The 12,492-nt window shown below is 37.6% G+C and overlaps 1 protein-coding gene across 4 annotated transcripts in view; it reads right to left on the reverse strand.

Annotated features, from left to right (window-relative positions):
* vps13a (vacuolar protein sorting 13 homolog A) overlaps nt 1-12,492 on the reverse strand; it is a 71,939-nt gene that overhangs the window by 42,705 nt on the left and 16,742 nt on the right. For 3 of the 4 annotated variants that reach the window (XM_041787591.1, XM_041787590.1, XM_041787592.1), the window contains exons 15-31: nt 10,652-10,784; nt 10,054-10,148; nt 9,781-9,923; nt 8,372-8,573; nt 8,166-8,280; nt 6,638-6,774; nt 5,380-5,512; nt 4,912-5,029; nt 4,642-4,783; nt 3,780-3,888; nt 3,067-3,242; nt 2,807-2,963; nt 1,736-1,815; nt 1,578-1,637; nt 1,221-1,419; nt 1,026-1,142; nt 605-708 (exon numbers count right to left, since the gene is read on the reverse strand). In XM_041787591.1, coding sequence (XP_041643525.1) covers nt 605-708; nt 1,026-1,142; nt 1,221-1,419; nt 1,578-1,637; nt 1,736-1,815; nt 2,807-2,963; nt 3,067-3,242; nt 3,780-3,888; nt 4,642-4,783; nt 4,912-5,029; nt 5,380-5,512; nt 6,638-6,774; nt 8,166-8,280; nt 8,372-8,573; nt 9,781-9,923; nt 10,054-10,148; nt 10,652-10,784 — 2,220 coding nt within the window. Of the gene's footprint in view, nt 1-604; nt 709-1,025; nt 1,143-1,220; nt 1,420-1,577; nt 1,638-1,735; nt 1,816-2,806; nt 2,964-3,066; nt 3,243-3,779; nt 3,889-4,641; nt 4,784-4,911; nt 5,030-5,379; nt 5,513-6,637; nt 6,775-8,165; nt 8,281-8,371; nt 8,574-9,406; nt 9,470-9,780; nt 9,924-10,053; nt 10,149-10,651; nt 10,785-12,492 lie in introns of those variants that run through there. The other variant, XM_041787593.1, reaches the window with a different exon arrangement.

The raw sequence follows: 12,492 nt of genomic DNA on the forward strand, positions 1-12,492 counted from the left end.
ACGAGAGAAAGGAGTCACAGGTTGGATTTGAACCTGGATGGCCAACTTTCAACAGTCTCTGATGCGTGGACCACTCGTCTCAAGTGCCCTTTAATCTCTTTTTCTTTAAATCCATAGTGCTTCAATTATTCCTGAGATTTTCACCTTTCAACAGACTTCGCTTGAAGTGAAGCTATTGCTATTGTTTTTTGTTTTTTTTATCCTTCTCTCTGTTTGGTTTCTACATTGTTGTGTATTTTGTGTTGGAATTTATAGCTACTGTATTGTTGTCAGGATTTTAAGCACTTTATAATGTTGGTTTTGATAGATGCTTTATGAATAAACTCAACAGAGGTAGTAGCAGAAGTTGTTTATATTTTCAATAGTATTAATATCATTGTCATGTAAATAAATCAAACTCAGTAATTTTGTAGTTTAAACCAAAGTGGTCAACAATGATGAATGTGTAGGAAATAGTTAAAAATGTAGAAATACACCAAATGATAATGTACACTTAGAGAGGTACCATATGATCTTGATCAACATGAAACAAAAAAAATCCCTACAAGAATACTGGCTCAGAGTCTTGGTATTTTGTTCAAAGAAGGAAAAATCTGTTTCTTACCTTCTTGTAGAAAGCGTCTTTGTCACAGTCGAGGATCACAATGTTTTTCAGGTTGGCATGAACCTCCATCTCCTTCTTCCTCATCAGAACCTCAGAAACCAGACCTGGATGGTGGAGGAAGTTAGAAATAAAATGCAAAGGAGAACATTTTAGACATTTTGTACCATAAATAGACAATTGTAAATAAAGACCTTGATGTGACAAATGGCCTTTTTGCATAAAAATAGTGCTGTAATGTTGATACGCAATAATGTCTGAAATGCATCTTTTTATCATAAACAAATAGTATAAACTGTATTATATTTAATATATAAATATAAAATTGTTATTATTTTCATCATTTAAATAGCAACAACTTAAGCAAATCTACAAAATGCAATAAATTAAACATAAAAAAGGAGATGTCAAAGTACCATCATACCTTCGATACTGATCTCAGAGATCCTCGCCTTCTGTCCTCGAATGAAAACCTTCAGACAGCGAAGATCAGCTCTGATATGCAGATTCACCACATCTGCAAACTTTTTACTCTTTGTACCTTTAATAAAAGTTTGACAGATGAGTAACAATACACACTTTATTGCATGATTGAAGAAAATACAGGAAAAGAAGTTACTTTTTTTCCTGGTTATAGCTGTCTCCTCTTTCTTCTCTTCCTCCTTCTCTGCCTCGGCCTCTTCCTCCTCTGGGATGGTGGGGAGCTCCTCTTGACCACCTTCCTTCTTTGTGGAGGGAGGGAGGAGGTTGCTGAGGAAGTTCATGGTGTTGAGAAGAGCCTCTGTGTGGAGGTGGACATCCAGGGATGAGAAGGTCACCTGATGGGGAAATAAGAGGATCATATTTTGTACCCCTGACTAAAATTTTTCACTATTATATCTGCTTTAAATAACTGGATTGAATTGTTAATGGGGAAATCTGCACCTGCTACTGCATAATATAAACACATCATACATAGAAGCACCATTTCTCTCACCTTGATGAGCTGTTCTGTGTTGTTGTGCTGAGATTTGAACTCTGGGCCGTTCTTATCAGCCTAAAATAAAGACGAAAGTAGCTTTTTTCTTAAATGAAGGACTTTATGGAACTACTTCCACAAACAGAGCAGCAAGAGGTCTACTTTATCACACTTACCTTAATATACTCCAGGGTAAGAAGGTCAACTTCTGTGTTGTCCAGAGTTGTGATCAGCTGAACCTGCTTCTCTTCAGAGTCTGGAAGGACAGAAACAAAACATGACATATAAGAGATGCAACATATATTCTAGTGTTTTCCACATACACTATACTTGGGCTGGCCACCTTCGTACATCGAAAGCCACTAAAGTGTGTTTGTCAAGTATTTTAAGAGGCCAAGTATGCTTACACAAACAGGGAATTTGCTAGCTTTGCTCTCAATGTACATGAAGTACACATTAAATACACAAGATAAAAACTGGAAAAATTTAAATGTTAAATCTAAAGCTCAAATTAAATATTTCAACTAATATGTATACAAGTTCAAATGTCTGACAATAATAATAATCAAATAATAATAAAATACCAATAGTAATAATAAAAATAACAATAATAAAAACAATAACAATAATAATAATAATAATAAAAATAGGTACAAGATCGTCCTCTGCAATCAATAAACCTGTCTGGATGTCTCTCCTTGCTCTCTAACCCTCACACATGCTCTGCAGACCATCAAAGAGAAAGGCCTCCTATTAACCCATGAACAACTGTGCAGCGTCATCTTAAATATGCATCTTCTAATGACGTTATTTAAATTGTTTTATGCAGCTAGAGCAGCTGCTGCAGCTGAACTCACAGTTTTGGATCATTTTGATATGGTCCAGTGCCATAAAAAGTATTTTCCCCCTTCCCGATTTCTTATTTTTGCATATTTGTCACCCTTAAATGCTTTAGATCATCAAACAAATTTTAATTTTAAGCAAAGATTACCCAAGAAAATACAAAATCCTGTTTTTTAATGATGATTTTATTTACTTAGGGAAAAAAACGTCTAAACCTACCCAGTCCTATGTGACAAAGTCATTGTCTCATTAAATCTTAAAAACTTTTTGTGCCACATTTAAACGTTATTCTGTTCAAAACACTGGATTCATCTTGTTCATTAGTGCTTTTTGAAAGTCTATATGGTATGGCAAAAAAAATCTAATAAAAGTGATGCAACACGATCCTGAAAGTTTCTACTTACCCATGTATTCAGGGCACTTGAGGCAGATCTCTCGTAGGTATGTGTTGGACGTCATATCAAAGGTGCGTATTTTCAGTTCTGTGCCCAGGCCCTCTATGTCCAGGTGGAGCACTGTGATCTCCTGATCTTCAGACAGACGACACAACTGAACAGAAAACTGGACAAACAAAGACAACACAGAAACGTGGAAAGCTTAGATTAACAGAGGTTTGTAGAGAAAACTAACTAGACATGTTAGACTCTGCAGTTCCTCTCTGTACCTCACTGATTTCAAAGGTCAAGATCAGGTCGGTCATGTTTTTCTGAACGTCGTCCTTCAACAAACTTTTTCTTTTGTGTAAGTCTGCGTAGCGCAGCGGCATGGGATTATCTGGGAAGAATGGTTTATCACCGATGGGAGAACTGGGAGCGTCATAGAACAAATCTTCTTCAGATCCTGAAGGAGAATAAAAAACAAAAACACAAATTAAGCAGAATTTTAATTTAAGTAATAAAACACAGCAGTATGTTGTATAATGATACTGCTTTCAAACATATCCCTCAAAAGTTTTAAGGAATTATCTTGACAGCCTGCCTCTGACATCCGTCTGAGTTACTCTATAACACAGCCCTCACAGAAAGAGATTTTCAAAACTATAAATATGGTTTTTGCCTTTACAACAAAAGTATGTGTTACCAGATGTACTCACGGTATTAACAAGTGAGTTGAGAAGAACATAATGGGAGTAGAAATGAATGTTTATTAAAAGCACATAGATTGCAGTGGATATAAAGATCACAGTGAATTTTCCTGGATGTTATCTGCTACATACACACAAAAGCTCAGCCTAACTTCTTATGAAAAACATACCCAGGAGACTGTCAGGGAATACTCCTTTTCAGGACATTTTCAGGACAAGTGTGCAAGTGTGAGAATGGCTTAAGCATGTCTGGGTGAAAAGGGAGAACACATTAAGCACACAGCGTCTCTCACCCAAGGAAGTGATGCTGATGGTCTCACATGACTCAAAAATGAGAGAAGAGCGCTGGTCAGCCAGGTTCAGAGGCTTCCTGGGAGTGAGCTGAGGGGTGAATGACTTTGGCTGAGGAGGAAAGAAAATAAGAAAATCATGATCCAAACCAGCATAAAGGTTATTGACCAGCACTCTTAAGCATGGGCACATTACCCCATCCATGCCAAACCTTTCAAGATTGCATTACTTCCTTTAACCGTCAAATGGCTTAGCATCTCAGTTTATCTCTGACCTCCTGCATGTGCATACAAGGCTAATCACTATACCAGAATTTTAAACTCTGATAAGATACCACTGAACTAAAACAACACAGATACCTATTTTGATACCACAGCAACAAACACAGAAGTCCAAGGCACCCAATATTGAGATAAAGTCATGTTTAAAATAACAAGAATTGCAAGCAAACTCCTGCCCAATCATTTGACAGCATTTTGGTGCTAAAAAATCTTGGTGAAGATCTATCTATCTATTTCTATAGTTTTCATTCCAGGCTTTAGCACTTTTTAAAACTATCATTAAAAAAAAAAAATAATAATTCAATACATTTTTATTCCTTTGATTCTGACTTAACATATGAGTCTTCATTGTCTTTCTTTTTATTTTGTTTATTAAATGTATCATTTATGTGTTTAATAATTTTTATGTTCCTTTAATGGGTTTTGTTCTTGTGTTTATACACCTGCTATCATAATTTACTGTGCAGAACTTTGGCACACTTGGTTGTTGTTGTTGTTGTTGTTGTTGTTGTTGTTTTTAAAGAAAAAATGAATTATACCCTGGATTTGATAATCAACACTGATTTGCATTGAAAATCCTCACCTTTGTATTGGTGGATGGAGCAGAGCTGTGTGCAGGTCTGCTCTCAGGCAGTGGGATGCTCTCCACTAGCTCCAAAACACTTCGAAGTTTGACGTCAGAAATGCGAAGAGACAGCAGGGGGAGCTCTCCTGACATCTTATACCTATGGAAATGCAAACACAATGATACACAAAAATAAATGAATGGCCTTAAACAGGTAAATTCTCAGCTTTTGACATAATTAAAAAAATGAAGAATTCCTATATTCTCAAGGAAAAACTGCAAACTCACTTTGCCATGCGGGAGTCTTTGACAACCATGGCTCTGCTGAAAACAACTTTAAGATCCACAGGCTCTAAGATGTGGAGAGGTGAACGCTTCTGCTTCCGAGCCATTTTCCAGTCACCATCTATCATGCAGAAAACGTTTGCATTTATTTTTTAAAAATCTAAAATCCGTACTTTTGTAGGAGGAATATAAATGTCTAGAATCTTAAATTTTCAGCAAACATCTTTCACCCTTTAGAGACAAATTAGAGCCAACAAGCATAAAAGGCAAACCATGTCCTTAAAGGGAATTTCTGGATACAGTATTTCTTTATAAATGCTGTCATACATTTACAGTTCTCTCTGTACAACAAAGTTAGCTTAATTACTTTTTCTAACAGTAGTTTGAGTAAGCTGAACCTATAAATGACCACTCAGACTCTCAGTAAAAATCCTCTGAGATGTTACCATGTGTATGCTCTCGTGTTTGTACCTGGTTTGCTGTAGAGAAACTGGAGGCTGCTGAGCTGCACATCAAAGCTGTCATACGCTCTCAACATGATGTCTTCAATATTGCTGGAACCCACTGACAGCTGAGGCAGATGCTTCTTGCTTTGACTGGACATCTGAAAAAACATTCAACTGATTTTTCTCTTTCAAACTTACACAGCCTTTGAAATATATTCTAGAAAACAGCTCAAAGGATCAGTTCTCTTTGTTTTTTATTCAAGTTTAACCTTAAAAAGCAGACCATTTTCCATGTCTGCCATCAGGCAAATCCATTCTGCAAAGTTCCAGTCTACAATGTTTGTGCCTGACCCAAAAACAGTTTGAACCAATCAGTGTCATTTGAGAGGAATGAGGCAGTAGGTACAGGCAGGGTTTAGTTTGACTGACAACTGATAGCAATGGCTGCCACACAAGTGTAGCAATCAGCGCTGATGTAGTTATAGAGTAGCAGCAGAACTTGACCATATTTCTACATGAACTAAAGAGCAAAGAACAGCACTGAAAGGTTTTGATGACAGAAAAGACGTTTTCACTCTACTCCCAACCTGTTGGAATGAGTTTGTGAACATTACAGGTGGGGTTCAGTTGTTCTGCAAGCTGGTGTATACAGTGGCCGCTACCACTGTAGCGATTAGCTTGGATGTAGTTGTAGAAAGGCGGCAGTTTAATCAGACCTCCATCTTTTCTTTTATTATGACAAAAGCCAAGAGCCACATCAAAAGCTTGTCTTGGTAGAGAACATGTTTTTGCACGTCTCCTGATAGGCCTTGGCATGAATTTTAGCCACCGACGAGCTCTGCCATTCATGCACTACAGCAGCACAAGCCTGTTGAGCTAAGGGGTAAGTCCTGGAGCTGTGCTGGTCTGCTAACTGATTTGCCTTGTTGCTCTGATTGGCCCATCATGAATGTGACAGACTGTTGTTCTACCACTTTCCAAGGATTTTTTAAAGACCTGCCCTTCCCAAACACTCTCTATACACTACAATAATACAATACAATAACTTTATTTATCCCTGAAGGGAAATTCATTTGTATGGTCTCCATACAGCCATACAAATGGCTGTATGGAGACCATACAGCCATTTGTATGGCTGTATGGAGGGTTACTCAGATGAATGTGAAATACATCCATCCAATGGAAATATGAAACAGTGTATCTGGTGTGTCAGGTCAATTCAAGTCATAAAAAACAAACTTTTTTTCGAAATCTCATAGGGTTCAGGATTTGTGCTTTCTGACCTGGAAATGACCGAGGTCCAGCAGCAGGATGTTCTGCGTGCCGTTGTAAAAGCCCGTCTGCGGGATGATGACATAAGAGGCCATCAGGTTCACCTTCAAGTCCAGAACCTTCTGTGTTTCAATCACGTACATTAGACCTAAAAAGAAACAAAGAGAAATAAACTGACAGTCAGTCAAATATACCAGACAGTCTGTGTGTAAGTCTATCAATAAATTATAACTAACCTTAAACTTAAGACTTCGGACTTCTTTTAAAAAAATGAAATAATTGAAAAATAAATATTTAAATTATTGTGCTGTTTCCCAGTTTTGTTGGGTTACACAAAGCATCTCAGGAGGAAAAACTGAGTTCTTTAGAAAAAAAAAAGCAGCCATGCTTTGTATCTTATATACATTTCCAACTTTGGTAATAGACAAAATGGGAAAAAGATACACTCATTTTGCTCAGGCATTGGTCTCTTTTTTTGAAAATATGCTTTCATTGAGGGAATTTGTTGTGTTTTATAAAGTTTTACTTGCTTTTTGCCTTCTAGTCCTTTTCATATTCACTTTAAAGCATTCACTGTGACTTTATTCTTTTACCTGGTTGTTGCTGAAAGAGTCATCGTACTGTCAGTCTGGTTTTTGCATTTTTTTTTCTAACTGTACTGAATCTGAAAAATATTCTAATAGCATTCTAGGATCAATTAAATAAACCCTTGTAGTGCAAGATAAATGCATCTTATGTTAAGCCTTAAATTTGCTTTAATGACATACTATCGATACCCTTTGTGCTTGTTGACAGTACTTTAATGCAGTGGTTCTCAAACGGTCCAGCCTCAGGATCCACCAGTCTGTCTTATGATAGATCGCAACCCAAGTTTCCAAAAAAAATGTAGCACATGTTTAGTTAACTGAATATGTTGCAGTTTGGGGCATGATCGGACCAAAACACCTGATATAAGAAAGAAAAGGGACAAAACTGACTAAATGAATACCCTCTTTCCCCATCATTACGTGTAAATTGTTGCCAATTTTCCAGAGAGCTTGAGAAATTACTTCACTATCATGGGAAAAGTAGCTATTTCTTGCAAGAAAAAGGAGATGAATTAGTTGAAATATTGATCAATCATTTAAATTTACCCAATTTCACAGTAAAACAGGGTAAAATAAAAGGTGTCTATGCATATCTAATAAGGACTTCAGGACTTTTGCCACCATTTTATTTCGGATACCACTTAAAACAGCTGCATGACCTCTTGTTGGGTTCCGACCAACCAGTATAGAACCACTGCTCTAATGAGCTACAGTCGACCTCAAAAACTGTTGCAAAACAAAAGTCTCAGGAAGCAATCAAAGGAAAATAAAAAGGAACAAAACAATCCATGTGCTCAGAGATTTAGACTTACAGACACTGCACAAGCACTAGCAGAAAGTAGATGAGCCATTAAAACGGCTAAGGAATGTAAACATTTTCCCACCAGAGAGCTGACACTGGAAATAAACTCCTGATTTACAGTACAGATGTGATCACGTCTGTAACACTGACCTGTGGCTGTGCGGTCTCTAAACTGTTCAAGTTTCATGAGCGTAGCGTTGGTGAGCTCATCCAGCTGCAGGTCGTCAGGAGGCATGAAGAACAGTGACATACTGTTCACTGTTATCTACACAGAAACACAAACAAAACCTATTTTAACAAATATATTTTAGTATATTTTTCATGCTTATGCATGCGCACTGACAGACACCACTCACTGCATCATAGATGATTTCTAACGGCTGTGATTCCACATGAAGTCGCTGGTTGGCGCTCTCGTCCAGCGGGTTGGTCTCAAACAGAATGCAGAGCAGTGGGGTACCGTCTCCTGTGGCGGCTTTGCGGGATGACAGCAGCGTAGGTGCAGGCCGGTTACTGGCCAGACCTGTGACTTCAAACAAACTGAGCTGGGCTGTTAGTCTGGAAAAAAGAAAAAAAGATGATAGGGGATAAAATTTTTGAGCCAGGCATAAAAGAACAAGATACACGGTGAGTTATGTAGGGTTGGTGGATCTGCAAAATGTTCTACGTGGATGTGTTGTGTTGTGGTGGATTCACTTCTATGTCCCTATTTTGACAGTGTACAGAATGCTGCACAGTGATTTGGGCTGTCTGTCTACATTTTGCTGATTGAAAGGCTCATAATCCAGACACAAACCCAGCCACAGAGCATAAAGAGATTGGATTTAGTGGCCTTGATATACATGGATGTATTTTGGGAGGAAAATCAATCAAACCAATCAGTGTCAGCCCTCATTCTTTTTTAAAATCGAGCATGCATGCCTGGTGGTGTGTTGTTATTTTCATGTCAGATTTTAAATGTTATTTTTTAACAGACTGAACCTCAGAAGGCTAGTGAACTTATCTCCTTTAACTGTACATACAAAATACACACAGGACACTATATGACATAAGCTGATAGAGGATTTAAGTTTTTTCCTCACCAGCCATTGTGGCCAGAGGTTTTCCAAAGCTACTAGTCAATTAGCATTTTCACAAGCCACATTTTTGTGGTTAGGAAACTATGTTTAAATGCCAAATTTAAAGTATATTATATTATATTATATTATATTATATTATATTATTATAAACTATTCAGGTTGATACAATTTGGCTTTTTTGTCAAATAAAAATGTGTGAGGTGAAATAAGTAACTGCATAAATATTCACTCCCTTTAAAGTGACTGACCTAATTCAACAGAGGTCCTACCAGTCAGTGCTGATAGTCACACAATTAGAGAAATGAGGATCACCTGAGTGCAGTGAATGTGTCTCAAGTGATTGTAGTATAAAGACACCTGTGTCTGGAAGGCCCCGTCACTGGTTGATCAGTTTTCCTGGCTACCATTACACCATGAAGACAAAAGAACACTCCAAGCAACTCAGAGAAATGGTTATTGAAAAGAGATGGATACAAAAAAATTCCAAAGTATTAAACATCCCCGGAGTTCAGTTAAATCAATCAGCAAGAAATGGAAAGACTATAGCACAAGTGTAAATCTGCCTAGATCAGGCCATCCTCACAAACTGAGAGACCATGCCAAAAGGAGACTAGTGAGAGAGCCACCAGCATTAAACAAGCAATTAAGAACCCTTCTCCAACAGAAGATAAAAAGTGTTGACAAACTTGATAGCTTGTGCTCCGGGCCTCTGTGTGAGCGTGGACATGAGCTCTCCCACGGTCAGCTTGATGATCTCGTTCTTGTCCTTGTTGTCTTTAATAGATACGGTCAGCCTCTCCATGTGAAAATTCACCTTCATGTCCTCAAACTACAAATAAAAGAGAAATAAAAGCATTAGTATTTGTTTTTTGATTTCATTAATGTTGCTTAAGTGGGTAGGAGAACAAATGGATGTGTATTATTAGTTATCAGGTGGGTGTCTGGGGGAAATGACTCACATCTTTTGGCAGGTTTGGATTAGCAGCAGTCTCACTGTAACCAATGGCAGTGTAGAGTTTAGCTTTCTCAGCAGGGGTCAACAGCTCATCAAAACCTGAGACAGAGACACAGAGCAATAGCAAACACAGAAAGGTGTGAATAGTAGCGTTTTTGTCTTGTTTTTTTTTTTTTCCTTTTTTTTGTCTTTCTGTAACACTACTGCAGGATAAATGACCACATTTCTCCTTTTATAATGTATGCAAATATATAGAGAAATTGACAAAAGGTCTTAGAACACCACCAACCGCTTCAATACAAATACAAGGAAAGAAAGTTAATTACATCAATAAATGTTTCCCATGTGTGTATTATCCTTTGTGTACAAGCATTTTGGTTTTTGGATTTCCTTCTCTTAAATTTCTACATCCCACCTCCACCTCTTAGTTTTGGGCTATTTATGCCTTTGTTGACAGAGGAGGACAGTGGACAGAAACGGAAACCGGGATGAGAGAACTGGGGAGAGACATGTGGGAAAGTGACACAGGCCAGATTCAAACCTGTTCCGGCCACGCACACGGGGCGTGCCTTAAACCACTAGGCCATCTGTGCCCCACCCACCTCCAGTCTTGACTTCTTTTTTCTCTGTTTCCGGCTCTCCTCCCCAGTTCCACATCCAGCTTAACCAGCCCTGGGACTCCTCTTCCTCCATCTTCACCCCAGGACGGTAAATACACAAGCCGGCTTTGCTTGCCTGCAGATAAAAAAAAAAAATACAGTGCAGAATGTTGATTTTCTTTTACACTTAATCAACAGATTAAATAAACGTTATTTGTACTGCACACAACAACCAAGGTTGACAGAATTGCTTTTTCAAACTAAAAAAGTAAAAAAAGAAAGCAGTGATGTACTATTTCTCATTCTGTTGGGATAATAATTTTGCAATAAATTTGCATAAATTTGCATTGCCAGCTCGCTGTGCACACTGCATCAGTTTAATATTTACTTCTTTCTCCTGTGAATTTTTTGAATGGAATCTAGAGCTTTTATTTTGATTGCAAGGTGCTGGTTTAGCTCAAAAGTTAGAGCAGGTGCCCTTACAGATGCTACAGCCTTTGACGCATGGGTCACAGAAACAAATCCTGGTCCTGGTGCTGTTTGGTGCAAGTCTTCCCCCATATTTACTGTTTCCCTTCATCCATCCTATCTGATAAGGGCAAAAAGCCTTGTCCTCTCTGTCATGCAGCAGAGAAGAAGACAGAAACAGGGTGAAGGGGAGAAATGGCATCATGCTGCATCTTTATCAGGGTACTACGATAGGAGCCATTGTAATCAGATGATCTTGTCACTGACGCTTGCTAACAGTGTGTGCAGTTAGGATACACTGTTGGAAACATTTTAATCTAGAATATCTAAACTGACTGATATTAGGGATGCACAATATTATCGGCATGTTATCAGTATCGGCAGATAATAGCTTGAAAAAGTGAATTATCAGTATCTGTAGATATGAACATTTCTGCCGATATTTAGGCTATGAAAATCTGCCTATATCAGTTGTAAATATTGGCCGTATGAAAAATAAGTAGGTCAAGTTTTAGGCTTTAGCAACAGACCTATGTCTGCTAAAGTCTTTTTCTTTATTCACTGTCATTCTTTACACTTTAAAGTCTGTTTTTATGACTGAAATTTGTTACTTTTTCTTCCTTGAAACTTTAAATTGTGTCTTTTAGGAACCAAAGTTTTAAGTCTGAACTACATTTAAAAAAACAGTATTGTGTATAATTAATTGGTATTTATTGGCATATCAGATATCTGAAAAAATCCAATTTTGTGTATCCCTAACTGAAACAAAAGCGTTTTTCGTTCATAGGTAGTTCATAGGTAGTCATAGGTAGTCTGCCTTGGCATCTGCAGTCACAGTACTTGGGAAGCTTTGAAACTTTCTCTGATCAGTTTTAATCATGTCAGAAACAAAAAACATATATAAAAGAAACCCATATTCACCACTTCATAAGCCTCTAACAGGAGTCCTGTACTACATTTGTACAAGGGCCAGCGTTTTCCTTGATAAACACTTTAGGGCAGGGCGTTCAAATAAACTGAACCTTTGATCTGATTAACATATTATTATAATAATTAATTTTCTTTGAATTGTATGCCTTTTGTTGCTTCTGAAAGTGAGATCAGGCCCTAAACCTTAGCCAGCCACAAGGGGGCGATATTTTAGCTTAATAATTCTGGGTCTGTTATGTTCTCTATCACTGAGTTTGATGTCAACATGCTGTGTCCTGACTGATAAAAAAAAAAAGTGCAAAAAACAGATCTTTAGTTTTGATTCTCAGGCAGAAAAAACCTGAGGTTAAAAGAAAACATCAGTTTTAATCAAGACTGAACTGATAAATTAGAGTTCATCATGGTGCATATTTACTAATAATGGCTGACAGATGGATTTCAGTAAA

This window comes from Cheilinus undulatus, linkage group 5, assembly GCF_018320785.1.
Source record: "Cheilinus undulatus linkage group 5, ASM1832078v1, whole genome shotgun sequence".
Taxonomy (NCBI): Eukaryota; Metazoa; Chordata; class Actinopteri; order Labriformes; family Labridae; genus Cheilinus; species Cheilinus undulatus.